This window comes from Canis lupus, chromosome 37 (assembly GCF_011100685.1).
Source record: "Canis lupus familiaris isolate Mischka breed German Shepherd chromosome 37, alternate assembly UU_Cfam_GSD_1.0, whole genome shotgun sequence".
NCBI lineage: Eukaryota > Metazoa > Chordata > Mammalia > Carnivora > Canidae > Canis > Canis lupus.
The window spans coordinates 12,378,495-12,398,982 of record NC_049258.1 but is presented as its reverse complement, the minus strand read 5'-3'; the positions used below and the strand labels follow the sequence as shown (position 1 = coordinate 12,398,982).

Below are 20,488 nucleotides of genomic sequence, written 5' to 3'. Positions count from 1 at the left end.
CCCTCCAGTCCCTTGGCTTGGGTTACTTATGCATGGCATACAACCCATAAATGTACACAGTGGCCCTACAAGATGGAGAAGAAAACTCTTGGAATTCCTGAGGCTGTTCATACAGAATCAGAATTTGAATGCCATAAACAAAGTCAGGATAAATTCATTCTGCCAGAATCCTTATTCATTACTGACATCCTAGACTGTTGGCACAATGATCTTAATCATCTGACCTTTTAGAGGCAATTTCCTGATCTTGGCTGGACAGATTGGGATAAATGCTACATTTGGCCCTGTTTTTAAATTGCCAGATGGTGTGAATGGGTGTGTGGCGTGGGGTGCCCACATATGCTGGGCTGCTTCCAGGGACTACTTGTACCTTGGGTGTAACCAGCAGCTACAGACAGGAGTCAGGAGTGAGGATGAGGGAATGGCAAGAGCCAAGTCAGAGGCCTTCCAATCTGAGTAAAACCAATTTCACCAGTTACATGCGAAAGTTTGGATTCCAGGGGTGTCACTCTTGGTCACCCATAAAGTGACAGCCGACCACAGACCAAAAGCACAGGTGATGGGCAAAAGTAGGAGGCTAATTCTGAGATGGCTGCTTCAGACCTCTGCTGCACCCTGCCCATGCTGGATTTGACTATGCTCGTATGGAAGAGTTCGCAGGGAGAGCAGTCCTGTTCATTACACAAGACAAGGCCATATTTTTTGTCCCTTGCCTGCTGTGCCTCAAAATTTACTTTGTTTCCTTAGAGATGAAAAGGATTTGATAGAGAAAAGGCAAGCGCGACTTGAGAGAAGAGTAACCACAATTCCCAAGATTTTTAGGCTTTTAGCAATAATGTACAGGGGATTCCATCATCTCAAATAGCTTCTCCTCCTCCTTACTTATAATCTCCTATTCCTTCCACCTAAAATGGCTTTCCCTCAGATGAAGTTTCTTTTTCCATATTCTTGAATGATCCTTGCCCTTCTTTCAAAACAGATAGTTAACATTCACCACTCCCAAGAAGCCTTTACACACATCCACACTGATTGCTTCCAGCCCTAAAAATGCAGATGGTGGCTGGAACGCAAACACCAACTTCTAGCTAAAATTGTGGCTTGTGTCTAAGTCAGCAAACTGCAGCCTGAGGCCAAATCCAGCCCACAGCCTGCCTTTGAACAACCCATGAGCTAAGAATGGATTTTACGTGATAAATGGTTGGGGGGAAAAAAAATTGAAAGAATACTCATATTTTGTGACATATGAAAGTTATACGAAACTCAAATATCAGTGTCTACAAATAAAAGTTTACAGGAATGCAGATGTGCTCCTTTGTTTACGTATTGCCTGTGGCGGCTTTTGCACTCCAGGGGTAGGAGTTGAGTAGCTGCACGAGACTATGTGGTCACAAAGCCTAAACTATTTACTCTCTGGCCCTCTGCAGAAAAAGTTTGTCAATCCCTGATCTAAGACATTAAATGTGCTGGAAATGTTACATGAGAACACCTCAAAGAAATAAATTTCCGGCAAACCAACCAAACAAAGGCTATCAAATAGCCACATGAAAGTCTGAGCCCATAATTAAGACTAAATGGTTATCCGGAGGAGGAGCAGGGTATTTAAAGAAGGAGAAAAAGAAGGTGTATGAAGTCTACACTTGGCAAGGGAGGAGATAATAAGGCCTGTGTTGCTCACTGCCACATCCCCAGTACCTAGCCCACTTCTGGGAGCTGAGCAAGTGCTCATGAAGTAGTTATTGAATGAATGAAGAGGAAAGGAAGAGGAAGGAGCATGAAACAAGTGAAACAAGAGTTGCACAGGGTTGGGAGCAGAAAAGGGTCCCCAACAGCAACTTCAAGTGTGTCTACCTTTGTAGAATATGCCACAGGTTCTCAAGAGTTCAAAGCTAACATACCATTTGGAAGCTAACATCTCAAATGTTAAGTATGCACCCAGGAGATGAAAGAAATGACTAAACTATAGTAACGGCCTTGATGCCCATTCGAGCCCACCTTCTCCACCCCTTCCTCCATCACCAGACACTTACATATTTAGTCCAGAGACTAAATTGAGACTTAGAGATTAACAAAGGGAAGGAAATCGAGTATACAGCTCATGAAATAAACAGCACCACTTGTTGATCTTTGATTAACTGGCTCTTCTTTCCGAAACAGGGCCTCTTTTTCTTTCTCTCTCTCTTTGCTTGCAGGTGACACCCACACATATCCTTCAGTGTTGGCAGAGATGCTCACTCAGATAACAACTGGAGTTCATGCTGCACATTTTCATCTTCATGTGTCATCATCACCAAGTAAAACCACAACTATAGGAAAACAAAGCTGTTTGCTGCTCTTTTGTCTCAACTGACATTTCCAGCCCGCTCTCACAACTTGTTCTCTGGAGCTAGAGGAGTGTTCAAATCTGTCATTGAGATAGCACCGACAGATGCAAGGCAGGGAGAGTCCAGTCCACCCCTACTCTGGGATAAATTCACCCTTCTGTGACTTTTTTGTCCCCTTGAATTCCTGGCACTCCAAAACTTTTCACAGTTTCAGCCAGCAATTAGGATAGGAAACGGGGCTTGGAAAGTGTACAGGCCTTCAGAGTGGCCTCAGTAAAGAGGTCAGCATAGAAAAGACAAAATATTCTTGGATCATCCACATTTCATCCCAAGTAATTTTCAAGTATGGAGCCCAAGTGTCCACATACCCTGAAAGGAACAAAAGAACCACCAAGAAAGTACGCTCTGGACAGTGGTCTGGGTTTCTAAGTGCTGAGAGCCTGTGAATTTTCAAAGGGAAAGCGTACATTCCTTTGGGATGCCAAATCAGAGAAACTTGGGAGCTCCACTCACTCAGATTTGTTACCAAAGAACCAAACTTTTGAGTACCAGGAGAACTGACAAAAAGTCAAGAGTTAGGCAGTACCTCAGTTTAGGGGACACAGAGAAGTTACCAAACAAGGATCTGCTATGACTCCCAGACCATCCCGTTGGCTGCTGCTTAATGTAATAATTAGCATTCATTATGCTGGATCCAGAAGTTTCTTTGATTTTTCTCACTCATCCATTATCTTTTTTACAGGCAAGATGAGGGTGGAGAAAGGTTACTGCTTTAAAAGAGATCTATATGTTTTATCAGACTGGGGGAAAAATGTTAATTCAGGGCTGAGAGCAATTACACCATTCACATAGTTATGTAGCTAGAACATGGTGGGAGGTCTGTTAGGTAAAGTTATGAAGCTCGCATTTTATTTCACTTTGATCTTGGGTTTCAAGGTACTAGAACCTTTTTACAGAACTAGGTTACACTATTTTTATTAGCCCAGCAAAGGAGTGCTTATTGAGCAGATTCATTTTTACCAATCTTGTCCCTTTCCTACTGAATTGTTTTGTCTAGTTGAATTCATAAGTGACTGCTAAGTTCAGTCTTTCTTGGAGTAGAAGGACACATATAAGCTCATCTTTTTCAAGTTTACCTTTATTCAACTTAATGAGCTCCATTTCAACAAAGAAAAGTCACTTTGAAGAAGAACTCATGGCACACCTATTTAACTTCAGGCCACTTTCAAAGCACCAATTGCAATGAAGTAAATTGGAGTTGCTATGTAAATTATCAGGCCAGCTCTGTGTTTCTTGTTCAAGGGCCTTTCCCTACCCACAAGATAATAGCTCTGTGTCTTCGTGTGGTATGTGTGCGTGTGTGTGTGCATGTGTGAGTGTGGTGATTATGTCTGATTTGAATTTTCAGCTTACTCCCAGTGCCACAATCTTGTTCATTGTTGTTCTTATATTTTTTTTTGTTCTTGTATTTTTAAATTATTGCAAGCTATTAGAGTGTTCAATCATGAGCATGACAGAAAAAGAAGCTGAAATTGTCCCCAGCATTCTCATCTTCAAGCTCTTTTTGAATCATAGCCAGGCAAGGCATTTATAGAATTTGTTGGGGCCAAAAAAAAAAAAAAAAAGAGAGAGAGAGAGAGAGAGAGAAATGAGTAGCAGTTCAACAGTAAGATGGGATTTAAACTATAAAGGCAACATTTTCAGAAGCCTTAGTGTGAAGGCATGTCTAAAACTTAGTCAATATTCCATTAAGAGTAGATTTGGGGACTTTAGTGGAAAATCATCTTGCTCTTGACTATGCCTTATTTAGCATGACTTTTCAAGATGTTTCTTTCTAACAGTATTGATTTTCCTCACTGCGCAAAAATTTCTAAAATGTGAATGAACTTCTATCCATCAGATTTTCTTTCACCAATTTTGGCTATGTGTATGTTTAACCTCCTGTTTCACTGATAAAATAGATTTTGGTACTTATTAATAGGAAAGTAGAAAACAGAACTATCTCTCTCCTTCTCAGAGCATTATTAGTACATTTAAACTGAACATTAATCCATAAGGTATATGAAATTCATTCATTCAATCAATAAATATTTATTTCATGCCAGGTACTATTCTAGCACTGAGGATATAGCAATAAACAAAGCAGACAGGGTTACATCTCTCATGGAGCTTACATTCTGGTTTGGGGAAACAAATAATAAATAAATAAGTAAAACAAATCTAGTGTAAGAGAGGGTGAAATGCTGTGGAAAAGTGCAAGCCAGGAAAGCACATAGGGTTTAGTGAGGCAGGGTGGGGAGGTGGTTAACTAAGGTAGGTGGTGACATTTGAGTAAGGGCCTAAAGGAAATGAGGGAACAGGCCAGGTAGATATCTAGGGGAGAACATTTCTGACAGAGGAAAGAGTATGTGTAAAGGCCCTGGGGTGGGAAAGTGCCTGTAATGTTTGAGGAAGAATATGTCAGAAAGTATGCATATACTTTTATCAGAGATTTTCTGGGCCTCACATCCCAAGAAGTCACTCAGTCCAAGACTTAAGAAAGTCATTGCCACTGTCCTTGACTTGGGTTTATAACAGGTGTACAGCAGTGATGACCCTGGTTCTGGATCCATCACTGCCACCATCTCAAACCTTTAGCATGTATTTGAATTTAACACTTTGGGATCAGTCCCCAGGTAGGCTATGGATCCTATCTAGCAGTGCAAAAAGCTGGAATGAGGGATCTGACATCCATGTAACCATCAACATCCCCATTAAATTAGCCATGAGAACTAGTGGTTCAGTTAGTTAACTGATGGAGTCAAGGCTGAACTTTGATCTCTCTCATAGAGCATTCACATCGTACAGAATGCACAGCCTGACATCCCAGAGACATAAACCGTTGGTGTGATAAGAAATTGTGGCTAAATACAAATAAACAAACCAGGAGTGTGAGTACCTTGCTTGACAAACTAATATATGAAAATTTTGATTTTTTTTTAAGTTGAACTGGAGATTTATTTTAAAAAGACTTATCCCACATCATTTTTAAATTGCAAGTTTTCTCCAGATTCATAGCCAAAAGTTTACCTGCTCTGAAAGAACAATACTAAAGCACAAATTAAAAACAGGCACAAGATAGCTCAGTAATTTTACCACTGAATACACAGAATATAATGTACACTTGGTCTCTTTAACTTGGCATGCTCAGCCCAAAATAAGTGAGCTCACAATCAAAAATTATAGAAATACTATTAATTATGAGACTCTTACAATAATAGCAGCAAATGACATTGTTTTCTTCATAATTACCATATCTGAAACTGTAAAAGCATTGCTCCAACCACTGTTTTTAAACCATTTCTTGGCTCATACTAATAGTGAAAATGGACTTCCCTATTAACATTTCTACTTTGGCTCTGTTCAGAGTGAGTAAGAGAAATCTAAAGTGTGATTCATCTTCAGTAAACCTATTTTTCCCATCAGAAAATAAAACCTTTTTTTTTTTTACCAAAGATCAAATCTTTCCATTATTTTTAATTTGTTTTTTGCCATTACTCTTTATAAAATTCTCTAGCTCTATCATTTTCAAATCCAATCCAGTAACTTGATTAAAGAACCTTGTGTGCTAAGAAGCTTGGCAATTTAGCACATGTGCCTGTATAAATTCAAGAGTTCTTTGTCACCCAAGTACTAGTGAATTTGACCTTCTTTGGATTATTTATATTCATGGAATAGAAGCCCATTTCAAAGTCAACCAAAGTACAATGTTTTCTGTCTGGAATCATAGGATTCCCCTCCCTGCATCACGAAAAAAAAAATAATAAAGAAAACCTCTTTCTATACATAAAATTAGAAGCCAGAACACTGTACATTTCATTACAGGCTTAAACATTCCAAAACAGGAAAATGGTAAAAGTTAAGAGGCTCTCAAATTTTATAGCACCTTATCCCCGGGTAGTGGGTTTGAATTTGTTACAATATTCTCTCCTTTCTCAAGGCATTGCCCAGTTTACCTTTTTTTTTTTTTTTTTTAATTTTTACTAATTTACTTGAGAGAGAGAGAGAGAGAGACACCACAACGGGAGAGGGAGAAGCAGACTTCCTGCTGAGTAGAGAGCCTGACATGAGACTCCATCCCAGGACCCTGAGATCATGACATAAGTCAAAGGCAGATACTTAACCAACTGAGCCACCCAGGCGCACCCCAGTTTAATCTTCATATATTATTTATATGGCAATAATGATAGTAGGTGACATTATTTGTCAGGTATGGTACTAGTGTCAGGGACAAGCAGAAAAAAAAGACAAACTTGGGCCATGCCCTGATGGTGGTTATAATATAGTATATAACATTTACTCTCATTACCTCCATTTTATAGTTGAAGAGCTAGAGTCTTAGAAAGTCAGTGACTTGCCTAAGGCCAGCTAGAAATGGACCCTGAACCAGATTTATTTTATCTGCTTCTAAAACCTAGAGTCCTCTGACATCTGAGTAAATAGAAGCACTGAACAAATTGTAAAGGTAGCAGTAAGGCTGTTCTTCAAGGTACCCAAGCATATGCCAGTCGACCCAAACTGGAAGCAGAAAAATATCCATGGTCATTACAAGGTCAGCTCTTACAGGGTCAGGCTTTGTAGGATATTTTGAGAACTTTGATGCTGTCTTAAAAGACACACTCCAAAATACTTTTCCATGTCAATGGACCTCCTGAGTAAACACACAGCTGAACTCAGAGTTCTGGAGCTCTGAGCCCTAAAAGTAAATAAAGTTGCTGTAAAGGAACTCTTGCCATGTCTCCTTTGCCTGCTGTCTTCTGGAAATCTTCCTCCAGATGTTGGCCACCCCCTCAGTACATTGGCAAGAGTTGCATGATCCCCTTTCATTCTCCTCCTCCAGAAGAAGTTTCTTGGGACTCATCCCCCATTTCCTATTGAATACCAACACCTCCTTTTCACAGTATCATCACTGCTCTGGATGCACTTTCAGTGTCCCACTTCAGATTTCCACACAGACAACAAAGAGACCAACCAGGCAAACCTGAAATATATGGAACAGAAAAGCCCCCTATATGATTTGACTGGAATGATCTGCTAAAGAAATAACCCATCAGAGTATTCAAATGATTTTGACATCAAGTAGCATCATTTCCTGACACATTCTTCCTTGGTATGGGAGGACTATTTTATTCTTTTCAAATCATATTGTGAATACTATATTGAATACCCATCACAGGAAGTAAGGAGAGCAAGACTATTTGCCTCAAATTTCCTCGAAGGAATTCCATTGGTCAAAATGACTAAATATGACCAGAATTCATTTTTTAAAAATCTATATCTTTCTAAACTAAAACAGTATTAAATAGAAAATAAGTGGCTCATTTCATAAATGAGAGACAGTGTTTTAATAATTTTTTAAATGTGTAAGTCTCCCGCCCCTCCCCCCATTCTAACCTATCCCCACCCTATACCCTCATTTAGCCAAAAGGAATGATTTTCTGACCTTTCTTTTCCATCTAAAAAGTCCTTCCATATCACATTTCACTTGACCATAATGTTCAGGTGAATGAGAAAGGAATGAAATGAAAATAGATTTCAAGGCTAATAGAATCCATTGCTTTTTTTGTTTTGTTTTCTACTGTAACCTCAAGTCAATAAATACATGGTAAGTTGGAATTTGGGTCATGGCACTGCAAGATAGAGCCTGCCACAGTAATATTCTTTAACTTCATTTCAGAGTCTCAAAATAATGTTATTTGGTATAGTCATTCAAGAAAAATTGGCATCGGTGGCCTAATAAGAGCCCCTAAAAGGAGCCCATGGCCGGCTGAAGACGAGGCGGGTTTTTCCTATCCAGAGCAGTTGTGTTGAGCAGGTGAAGAGCTGCCAGCCGGCTCGCATCTGGATAGGCGTCCATGTCAGGAGCGGTATGCTGCAAAGTCGCGTGCTGGGGCATAGGGTTGGTAGTGCCTTCGGGTGGGCCCCGGCCTCCGGGGGGTCATGTTCATGTAGTCACTCTGAAGGATCCTGCTACTCTTACTCTTTATCTGCAGAAAAAAAGAAGTGTCACTGTGGAGGTGGCAAGGTAACAGAGGGAGATGGAGGAGGAGGAGTTCTAAGACTTGGGGGGCAACTACTTAGAATGTAGACTATCAAACGAAGCTGAATACACCTGAATTCATTGAGCACCTTGGACCTGGATAATGCCTAATCAAACCTAACTACTTTGGACTCTTCTCAATTAACATGCAAAATCTGAATCAAAGAAAGTATTTTTAGATAAATGTATATCCATGTTACTCTCAATGCAATCATTTGACCTAAACTCCAAAAGCATATCTAACAAATATATCCACTGTTCATATGTAAATACTCTTGAAGGCCCTTCTTCCTTTGGAAAGGTTAAGCATCCCCACTGCAGTCTTCTTACATTTGTCATTTGCTTAACAAACCATTTTTCAATAATTAATCCAAGAGGGCCTTCATCCCTTTAGAGTCTGAAATAATCATAAATCCATAGCTCTGGAGTCCAAATTAGTGGAAAGGTATAGTTCTAGACAATGAGTTACATTCCTATTCTCTTATATATATGTACATACATTTCCATAAAGACAATAGTGTCACTCATCTCTGTTCCTCAGACTCAGCTCCTTCTGGATGAATTTATATCAGGGGTGAGGGAAGTAGTGGCAATACCAAACCCAGAGCAAGAGCTATACTCACCATGAATCTTAGCATAGTTTTGACTGAGGGTTAGGAGCATCTTCTCTGAACCAATGTGATGGTAAAATTTACATGTTTGATAAAAGACCCATAAAAATTCTAAAAATAGCTACCCATATTTCTGAATTTGTAATTCCCTATTATGAAAAGTAAATATTTCTTGGCACCTAGGCCCAATGTATAAGTAGACACATGGCACATGAATGACATGAATACTTGAATAAATAAATAAGCAAGTGACTTCTGCCCCAGCCTTATTTCCATGCACCCTTCTCTGAGCCCTTCACACCTCCCTTGTCAAATGAGCATGAGCAAGTGATTACTAAATCCACATTACTAAATCCATCTGATATGTTTTCAGTCTCATCTTTTGAATTCTCAGCAGCATTCTATTTTAATGATTACTCTTGCCTTTTCGAGACACTCTTCCACTTTTGCTTTCCATGAGATGGTACCATGTTGGTCTTCAGCCTACCTGTCTGGCTACTCCTTCCCTGCCTCCTTTGCAGGCTCATCCTTCTCTAACTAGCCATTCAGTGTTAGAGTTCCTCACAGGACTTCTCCTCTATTCTATCCTCTCTCTCTCTAGGCAAACTCATCCCCATTTGCAGCTTCAATTACCACCGATTTGCCCAAATTTATATCTCTGGACAAGACCTCAAAAGGTACTTCAAACTCAGTATGTCCAAAAGGAATCAGATTCTCCCCTAAAGTCAGTCCCCTCCCAGTATATATACCAGTATACATAATATATACTATCATATATATATATATATATATATATATATACGGTTGCCCAAGACCTCCTAACTCTCATCCTTGACACCACCAATTCCCTTATCCCTTGCCCAGGGGACATTTGACAATGTCTGAAGGCATTTTGAGTGGTCATAACTGTGAAAAATGCTATGGCATCTAGTGGGTAGAGGCCGGAGATGCTGCTAAACATCCTATGGTGCACGGGGAAGCCCCTAACAACTAAGAATTACCCAGCCCAGAATGTCAATTGTGCCAAGACTGAGAAATCCTGATCTAAGAAGTCTGATCATGAAAAGGAATGGAATGAGAAGGAAGCAATGAATACAAAATATGGGACCAAATTTAGAACGAATATTGTTGGATTGCTTAACCTTCCCTTCTTGCTCATCCCAGGAGATGACTGATGATTTGAGCCTAGGAGACTGGAAGGAGGCTATTCCATCCATAGACATAAAGCAGAACAGTAGGAGAAGTAGGTTTGTAAGAAGAGGCTACAAATTCAGCTTTGGTTATTTGGGATTTGAATGACGGATGGGTTATCCAGCTAAAACTAAGAAGAAGATAGCATTAAACAGACATAATTGGGAGATTCATTCAAAACAGGTAGTCATGGAAACCAAGTGGGTGAGGGAAGTTGCTCTTCAAACATCTTGGCTCTACATCCTTTCTATAAAAAAAGACTAGAGTTCTCTCAAGCACAGGGTTATGGCAGGGCAGGAGTAGGGGCAAGGAAACCTCTACCTCCAAATAAATGTGGAAGGCTGCTGCATCAGCCTGGAAAGCATTTTAGTGTTCACTCCCACTCTGAGGACTTCCTTTGCCAGACTCACAATGGCGATCTTCGCCCCCCAGACACCCAAATACAACTACAGCTGGTAGAGAGGCCCTAATAATGAAGATGTCTTGTGTCTGAGGTTCTCCAGGTTGTACTCAGTCAGCTCCTGTGCTTACCCTCATGCTGTTTTCAGATAGTGGATTTAAGCCACCAAGCTGTAAACACAACAGTGGATTGGAAATGACACATGCGTGGTGGAGAATACGATCCAGAACCCACAGTGTGTATGCGCAGCCAGCATATGCATATATGTGTGGAGAGTATTCATCTTATGCGTCTGCGTGACTGGGTCATCGATTCTGCCCCTTTACCATTCTGCTATGTCTGCTAAAGATGTGTGATTTCAGGACCATCCCTCTCCTGCCCTTCCTCCACCCCACCCTACCCACCTGCTTCAAGGGAAGCAGCAGCAAGATACAATCCATTTAAAGACACAGTCATCAAGAACACACTAGGTTTAAAGGCAGACACCACCTATCCGCACACTATCCACCACCACCACCACCCTTGTGATTGATAGTGGAGAAGACTGTGTTTTTGAAAAGGCTCCTTTAGACTAAGAAAGAGAATAGGCTTACTAGCTCAGTTGAGTGAGTGGAAGATTGAGTGACAGTAACGGGTGCTGTTCTGCAGCAGCTTGGCAGAGAGGAGCTCTTTATTTATTCAAATGTCAGCAACAGGTCAAGAACTGGGATAGAATGTGCAGCTGCTCCCAGAAACCCACTCAGCATACAACTGCCTACGATAGCACATCACAAGCCCTCAGGAAGTTCCAGAAAACAGCAGCTTACACCAAGACCAGCTGAAAATAGGCTTCCAGAATAAGACCCAGGAAATGGCTAAACTCTAGGGATCCCTAATGGCCTGGTGGCCTAGGTCAACAAGGTATAAACAGTAATAGCAGCAAGAAAAGATGGGCCAAGGGGAAAGTGCTGTGTTATCCTATGAAATATAAATATATATTTCATACGCTTTACAGAAAGTACAAAGACCTAGGTTGAGATACAAATAACGGGTTCTTATTGGACAACCTAATTAACTACAAGAGGCAACAGAAGATGAGATCATGCCAACCACTGGCTCTTCCTAATTCACAGGGAACCTAATGAAACAGAGTAAGACCAAAGTAAGTTTTATCAAGACAAAGCAAACAGAGCTATCAAAAAAAAAAACCCGTAGCATCCATGATGCTTCCAAATTGAAAGTAAGCTGTTTAGGGTGCCTGGGTGGCTCAGTCAATTAAGCGTCTGCCTTGTGCTCAGGTCATGATCTCATGGCCCTGGGATCAAGCCCTACATCCCACTCTCTGCTCAGTGGAGAGCCTGCTTCTTCTCCTTTTCCCTCTGCCACTCCTCCCTGCTTGTGCTGTCTCTCTCTTAAATAAATAAATAAAATCTTCAAAAAACATATAAACAAACAAACAAAGTAAACTGGTTAAATTCACTGAAAATGAGAATTGGCTTTTGTTCCTCCACGTGATTCAAGCCACTGAGCAAATTAGTGCCTAATTATAGTAACTGATATTCTAATGCATATTTACAAGTTTTAAATGATGAGTAGCACCCTTCTGGCCACTAAAATTAAAGTAATTCCCAAAACTACTTCCTGGGAAGCTATAAATTACACTGACCTAGGTCAGTGTATTACAAGGGAGCACCTATCCTGGAAGTATACCCAGAAAGCCACTGCATCTATATTTTAGATCAAGAAGTTGAAATTCCCAAGAATCAAAAATAAGGATGAAGATTGTAAATTCTAAAATCATTGGCAAACACCAAAGAGGTTCAAAGTAGGAAGGTACCTTGTATGAAGACCCCAAGATCCAGAAAGATGAGGGACTCAACTGACATCAGAGGAAGAATTTAGGTAATATATCTCTATATAACAGGTTACCAGGGTTGGGCAACTTGGAGGAGGCAAGACTGGTAAATATCAAGTTGATAGGTAGCATAAAGGATTTCCAGGAATAAACAGCCACTTTGCTCCCTATGCTGCAAAACGTACAGATTAGGCCACAGGCAGCCTAAAAAATGTCCATCTGCCCCCGAAATCTTCCAAAATATGAGGAACATGTGGGGAACGATTGAGAGGCAAACTTTGGTAACAGGCCAACAGAGTTTAAAAGCATCTCAGTCAGGTCACCTGGGTGCCTCAGTCGGTTAAGCATCGGACTCTTGGTTTCAGTTCAGGTCATGATCTCATGGGTCATGAGATTGAGCCCCACGTCCTGCGCTCAGCAGGGAGTCTGCTTGAGGAGTCTCTCCCTCTGTCCCTCTCCCCACTCACACGCTCATGCTCCCTCTCTCTCAATTAAATAAATCTTTATAAAAAAAAATAAAGGATTTCGGGCTGGATCTATTATTGAAATGACTATGAACCCAATGTGGCCCTCCTCACCTCCACCTACCTCTCCCAGGACCAAGTCTATAGTCAACAGGATGGTTTCATCTGGCATGGGTTCCAGAAGTCACTGGCCTTTATATAGATTAGTTGAATGTACAGAATGTGCCTTAAAGATATGTTCATTTAAGTCCTAAGTTTGGCCTTTATGGGGGTTATCAAGTCATCAATTTTATAAGCACTCATTAAGCATTAAATATGTTTATACCAAATGGATGGTGAATATCAAGAGAAATGGTCCTTTATCCTTGGGGAGCATTCATTTCTTATTGAAGAAATGACTCATACATGCATCTAACTTTAGAAAAATAATTCAAAGACAACATGGAATCAATGCAGGAGATATTCTGTTCCACACCATGTACATGAGAAAGGGGGGTTTCTAAGTAAGTGAAAGATACTTGATAAGGGAATCCCATCTTAATAGTAGATATGGTCATCAAGATGTGTTCAAAACTTCAACTTTGAAGAAGGTAAAGAAAAATACGTCAAGTTCATTACATGAACATATGCACAAATTGGTAAACTCTAGTTCAGTGCTGAGAGCTCAGAAAAGTCTAACTCCCATTATAGTTTCAAAATGACAGCAACCATACTTGGCCTCATGAAACTCAACTGCTTCAGAGGAGATAAAAATATGACTCAAATAAACAGACCTAGTTTCTTTGCTAGGTTTGAATGCATAATTTCAGTAGCCAAATTTCTCACAATTTTTGGCCCTGAACCAAAACTGTTCATTGGTTTCAGCGCCTAGATTCCCAAGTTGCTTGGATTTTTATCCATATGTATATATTAAAACGATTTTATATGTAATCATGATCTTGCAAAATGAGAAGAAAAGCAACTGGCCCTAAGACTCCCACCCCCTACCCTCTACTCTCAAATTACCCATTTAGCTTCTTAATCTGCCTGGCCACCTAAATAGTGCCTTCTAGAAAATAGAATTCACATTAGATTTTCATGTCAGATAAAGCTGAACAGGCTAGAAGAGAATCTACCCAAACCTACCAGGGAAATAACAGCAATCACACATGTTAAACAGAAAATGAACGACATAGGCAAAATTCTTGAACATGTTCAGATACACATGCAGTGCGAAAGTCACACAAAAGCAGTGTTGCTTCTCTTACCCAGTAGGCACAAAGAGCCACTGTTACTAGCAAGCTATAGAAAACTAGGACTGCACCAACCACCACCAGTGCCCAAAATGGCTTAGAAGAATCAGGAAACAGCTCATCTGGACAAAGATGTTTTTCTGAAAAATAGAATAGAGTGAGTTAAACAACATGGGAATGGCACTTGTGTACATTTCCTTCCTTCTGTACATTATGGAAGAATGGGAAAGGGATCAAAATATGCAAAATGTCACTAGTACAAAATGTGTAAACTTCCTCTTTGGGATTTAGCCAACCCCACCACGGATCATGACCTAGTTTTCAAGACTGCCATTGAAAACCATTACTTTAGAGTGGTGCACTCGTAGGGTTGCTTGTTACCTTTCACATGGATAATGGTCCCATTGCTCTTCTCATTGCCAATGTAAGGAGGTGGATACATGACCTCAATTTTGCAAAAGTAAATATCCGTTTGGTTAACGAACAAATTCCGGAGGTAGAATGTCACTGTTTCATTGCCCAGTTTTCCATCACAGTCGAATCCTGTACTTGAGTAGAACTGAGGCTGATGGGAGTAATTTCCATTCACAACACAGACTTCCACAGCACTATCTACTCCCTTATAAAGGGATGCCCGGAACTCCTTTGAGAAGAGGTTGTAGGTATACTTGCAGCTCAGATTGACCTCATTGTTGTATACCACAAGCCTGGGCAACTGCTTCACCAAAATCTTGTTTTCTGAAGAAGGAAAAATCAGAGTGAATTACTTAGAATAAGGGCATGAGGACTTTTTTTTTTTTTAATCAAGATATATTAACAAAATAAACAGATCTCCAGCAAAGGCTTTCTCTTGGCAGATGAAGATGCAGGCACTCTTTGAAAGATAATTATACTGAGAGTCTAAAAGTTTACATTTTGATGTTATTTTCATCCTCCTTTAAATGGAATGATGGAGCATGTTTTCACTTGAAGGGCAGAATGTGGCCTTCTGTTGGCACTAATCACCACAGCTCTACATTTGGAATTCTTTTTTTTTTTTAATTGGAGTTCAATTTGCCAACATATAGCATAACACCCAGTGCTCATCCCATCAAGTGCCCCCCTCAGTGCCCCTCACCCAGTCACCCCCACCCCCCCCACCTCCCTTTCCACCACCTCTTGTTTGTTTCCCAGTTAGGAGTCTCTCATGTTCTGTCTCCCTTTCTGATATTTCCCACTCATTTTTTCTCCTTTCCCCTTTATTCCCTTTCACTATTTTTTATATTCCCCAAATGAATGAGACCATATAATGTTTGTCCTTCTCCGATTGACTTATTTCACTCAGCATAATACCCTCCAGTTCCATCCACGTCGAAGCAAATGGTGGGTATTTGTCATTTCTAATGGCTGAGGAATATTCCATTGTATACATAGACCACATCTTCTTTATCCACATATTCTTCATCTTTCGATGGACCCCGAGGCTCCTTCCACAGTTTGGCTATTGTGGACATTGCTGCTAGAAACACCAGGGTGCGGGTGTCCCGGCGTTTCACTGCATCTGTAACTTTGGGGTAAATCCCCAGCAGTGCAATTGCTGGGTCGTAGGGCAGGTCTATTTTTAACTCTTTGAGGAACCTCCACACAGTTTTCCAGAGGGGCTGCACCAGTTCACATTCCCACCAACAGTGCAAGAGGGTTCATTTACAATTGCACCCAAAAGCATAAGAGACCTAGGAATAAACCTAACCAAAGAGGTAAAGGATCTATACCCTAAAAACTACAGAACATTTCTGAAAGAAATTGAGGAAGACACAAAGAGATGGAAAAATATTCCATGCTCATGGATTGGAAGAATTAATATTGTGAAAATGTCAATGCCATCTAGGGCAATTTACACATTTAATGCAATCCCTATCAAAATACCATGGACTTTCTCCAGAGAGTTGGAACATTTGGAATTCTTGAATTTGTACTAAGATTCCAAAGATGTTAATCATGCTAATTGTGTTATCTTCCTGATTGAGTGGAATCCTTGGAAATGGCTTTTTAACACCTGACATAGATACACAAATTGATTTGGTTTTACGTTGTGATATAGGCTTTTGTGAAGGAATTCAAATGAAACATTGGGACTTTGTTTATTGGCCATTCCAAGAGTGGGATGAAGAAGAGTAAGAGAAAACATAACCAAAGAGTTTAACTTACCTTCCATAGCAAATTGTGAGAAGCCTTCTCAAGAACTTCTTCACATTTTGTTCCCTTAATTCATGGGAGATAGAAGAGGTATACAAGAGCTCCCCCTCTACTCCATTTTTCTTTTTCTTTTTTTTTAAGATTTTATTTATTTATTCATGAGAGACATAGTTCGGGGTGGGGAGACACAGGCAGAGGGAAAAGCAGCTCCACATAGGGAGCCTGATGTGGAACTCGATCCCAGGACTCCAGGATCACACCCTGAGCTAAAGGCAGACACTCAACTGCTAAGCCACCCAAGCGTCCCATCTACCCCATTTTTCTACCTTTATCCTATTTCAGTAAATGATCAAAGAATATGGAGACTATCTAGTTCAATCTCTTCACTTTCAAAGCAAAGTATCTGAAGTTGGTATTATAACCTAAATGAGGGGATCCCTGGGTGGCGCAGCGGTTTGGCGCCTGCCTTTGGCCCAGGGCGCGATCCTGGAGACCCGGGATCGAATCCCACATCAGGCTCCCGGTGCATGGAGCCTGCTTCTCCCTCTGCCTGTGTCTCTGCCTCTCTCTCTCTCTCTGTGTGACTATCATAAATAAATAAAAAAAAATTTAAAAAAAAAAAAAAAAAAAAAAAAAAAAAATAACCTAAATGAGGAAGAGAACACATCTATTCCCTCTTGTTTCCCACTAGATCCCATTGCCTGGCACACGATAATATATTCCTTTTTTTAATGACATGAGGCCTAGAAATATTAGATGATTTGTCTAAAATCGCTGAACAGATGGTGAGTAAAGCTACAACTAAAAACCCAAGTAAACTATGACCACCTGAGAAATAGACCACTTAACCACTAAGAATCAACTTTGCAAATTTCTCTAAATTTTCTGTTACTCTAAAATAATGAATGGCTTTGTGTCTCTGATTCAAAATTTAATACAAACCAAAAAAAAAAGCCATTATTTTAAGGTATGCTAATAATTGTCTACCTGTTTGCATTTTTTTTAAAAAAAGATTTTTTGAAGCAATACCCCACATACCTACACTGAAGAGCCAAATAAAATAAAAATCTATTAAAATAAAACCTAAAGTTTAACCTGGATTTGCATTCAAGTGCTCAGGTGTTTTGTTTTTACTTTGGGAAAAAGGGAGATGAATAGAATTAAGTCACTAGTAGCTTTTCATCACCTGCATTGTTCTCAACCGGCTACACATTAAGAACTTAAAATAAATAAATAAATAAATAAAATAAAAAATAAAAAACCTACGTCCAGATCCCATTTCCAGAAATTCTTATTTAATTAGTCTTTGCTGGCCTGGAGAAGGGATTTGTATTGTTTTTTTCTCATTTATTTTACACAACTTATTGAGATATAGTTCAGGTATCATAAAGCCACTCTTTTTTTAAAATTCACCCTTTTAGTGACTGGGTGACGTGCACTGAGGGGGGCACTTGATGGGATGAGCATTGGGTATTATGCTATATGTTGGCAAATCTAACTCCAATAAAAAAATATACAAAAATAAATTAAACAAGTAAATAAAATTCACCCTTTTAAAGTATACAATTCAGCGATTGCATTTTGTTATGTCTTCTTTGAGGATAGTTGATACACAACGTTACATTAGTTTCAGGTGTATCACATACAGATGCAACAACTCTATAGTTATGCTAAGCTCATCACCGTGTAGCTACCACCTGTCCTACACAACAATATTACAATACTACTGACTGTATTTCCTATGCTGCACTATTTACTCCCATGACTTACTCATTCCACAAGTGGAAGCCATATCTCCTGCTCCCCTTCACCCATTTTGCCCATTCCTCCACTTGCCTTCCCTCTGGCAGTGGTTTTTATTATATTCACAAATTACAAATAGATTGCCAGTAATTCCAGAATATTGTATTTTTATTGCCCCCAAGTAGAAATCCCATACCCATTAGCAACCCGCCCCCCCTCCCCGTTCCTCCTTCCCTCTAGCCTCTGGCAACTACTGAACTATTATCTGTTTCTATGGATTTGCTTATTCTGGGCATTTCATATAAATGGGATCATACAATATATGGCCTTTTTCATCTGGCTTCTTTCACTTAGCATCATGTTCTCAGGGTTCATTTATGTTGTAAAATGTATCAGAACTTTATTCCTTTTCATGGCTAAATAATATCCTGTTGTATAGATATACCACATTGTTTTTCCATTCATCATATGCTTTCACTTTTTTGCTATTATGAATAATACTGCTATGAACATTCATATACATATTTTTGTGTGGACATATGCTTTCAGTTCTCTTGGGTGTGTACCAGGAGTGGAATTGCTAGATCATACAGTAACTGTCTAACTTTTTTTTTTAAGATTTTATTTATTTATTCATAGACACAGAGAGAGAGAGGCAGAGACACAGGCAGAGGGAGAAGCAGGCTCCATGCAGGGAGCCCGATGCGGGACTCGATCCGGGGTCTCCAGGATCGCACCCCAGGCTGCAGGCCGCCCCAAACCGCTGCGCCACCGAGGCTGCCCTCTGTCTAACTTTTTGAGGAGCTGACAAACTGTTTTCCAAAGCAACTGCACTATTTAACATTTCTACCACCAGTGTGTGAGGATTCTGATTTCTCCACCTCCTTGCCAACACTTGTTATTGTTCGTTTTTGTTTTTTTTTACTATAGCCATTCTGGTGGATATGAAACAGTATCTTATTGTGGGTTGATACCCATTTCTCAAATGACTAATGATGGTGAGCATTTTTTATGTGCTTCTTTAAATTTTTATTTATTTATTCATGAGAGACAGAGGGACAGAGACAGAGAGAGAAGCAGGCAAGCAAGCTCCATCCAGGGAACCCAATGTGGGATTCGATCCCAGGACTCCAGGATCACACCCTGGGCTGAAGGCAGGCACTAAACCACTGAGCCACCCAGGGATCCCCTCTAATGTGCTTGTTAAGTATTTGTCTATCCTTTTAGAAAAATGTTTATTTGGATCATTTGCCCCCAACTGGGTTGCCTTTTTATCAGAGTTCTTTCAAATTTTGATTCAAGTTCCTTATCAGATTTGTGACTTATAAATATTTTTCCCATCTATGGATCATCTTTAGAATTGTCATAAAAATTTCCCCCTTTGATTCTAATATTTAGTTGGGGTTGAAAATCACAACCATGTAACAGATTTCTCAGGGCAGCCCGGGTGGCTTAGGGGTTTAGCACCTGCCTTCGGTCCAGGGCCTGATCCTGGAGTCCCAGAATCAAGTCCCACGTCGGGTTCCTTGCATGGAGCCTGCTTCTCCCTCTGCCTGTGTCTCTGCCTCTCTCTGTGTGTCTTTCATGAATGAATAAATAAAATCTTAAAAAAAAAAAAAAAAAAAAAACAGATTTCTCAAGCTGACAGTATATTAGAATCAGCTGCAATTTTAAAAACCCTTGATTCCCCAGCTAATTTAGTTAGAATCTCCGTGTAGAGGACCCAGACATTAGTATTTTTAGTTTCTCAGGAGATTCTAATTTGCAGTCAAGTTCGAGAACCAGTGATTTAACAATTGAAAACTCGTTTCTCATCCTTAATTCATGGGCCTCCACAGGCTTTTCCAGGCTCACCTCCTCAAACCCAATCCTCCCAACTAGCCAGATTGTTTAAGTCAACATCTCAGCAACATACTGTCTATGCATTAATCTTTCCGTACTTTGTTAACTAATTTCATGGCCTAGAGTTTTTCTCCCTTCTCAGATCTCAAAATGATTACTATCTGTATCACTCATTTGCCATTTGGTCAGGCTATACATGTTGAATGCCCCTTGTTTCATATGCTTTGAGCTTTTCATTTGTGTGTGTTTATTTCCTCTAGACTTCCAGTTTCTGGGTCTTCTGTGAGCAAGGACAATCTGTTATATTTCTTTGTATACAACTTTGTGAATAATAGAATCTCATTAAATAATCAATAAGTGAAAGATGGTAATCTGACTGTATCATGGTTATCAGCAGCAAAGTCTGATTACCATCTCATTAAATCCTTACTCAAAATTTGTGTCTCAACAATGTTAGCTTCATTGTTCATTCAATGTATTATTCATTCAAACACACTCTCGAAAAGCACTGAAAAGCACATGTAAGGAATCAAAAGGTTCAGCCTGTCATGATAGGGAAATTTGACTTGTTTTTTATTGTGTTTTATTTTGCTTGG

The 20,488-nt window shown here is 39.9% G+C and overlaps 1 protein-coding gene across 1 annotated transcript in view; it reads right to left on the bottom strand.

Moving 5' to 3' along the window:
• Positions 1 to 7,902: 7,902 nt before the first annotated feature.
• The window catches only part of CD28 (CD28 molecule), a 29,175-nt gene continuing 16,589 nt past the window's right edge, over positions 7,903 to 20,488 (bottom strand). The window contains exons 2-4 of the mRNA NM_001003087.2: positions 14,514 to 14,870; positions 14,148 to 14,272; positions 7,903 to 8,347 (exon numbers count right to left, since the gene is read on the bottom strand). Of these exons, the coding sequence (NP_001003087.2) occupies positions 8,219 to 8,347; positions 14,148 to 14,272; positions 14,514 to 14,870 (611 nt within the window). The 3' untranslated portion in view covers positions 7,903 to 8,218. The remainder of the gene's footprint in view (positions 8,348 to 14,147; positions 14,273 to 14,513; positions 14,871 to 20,488) is intronic.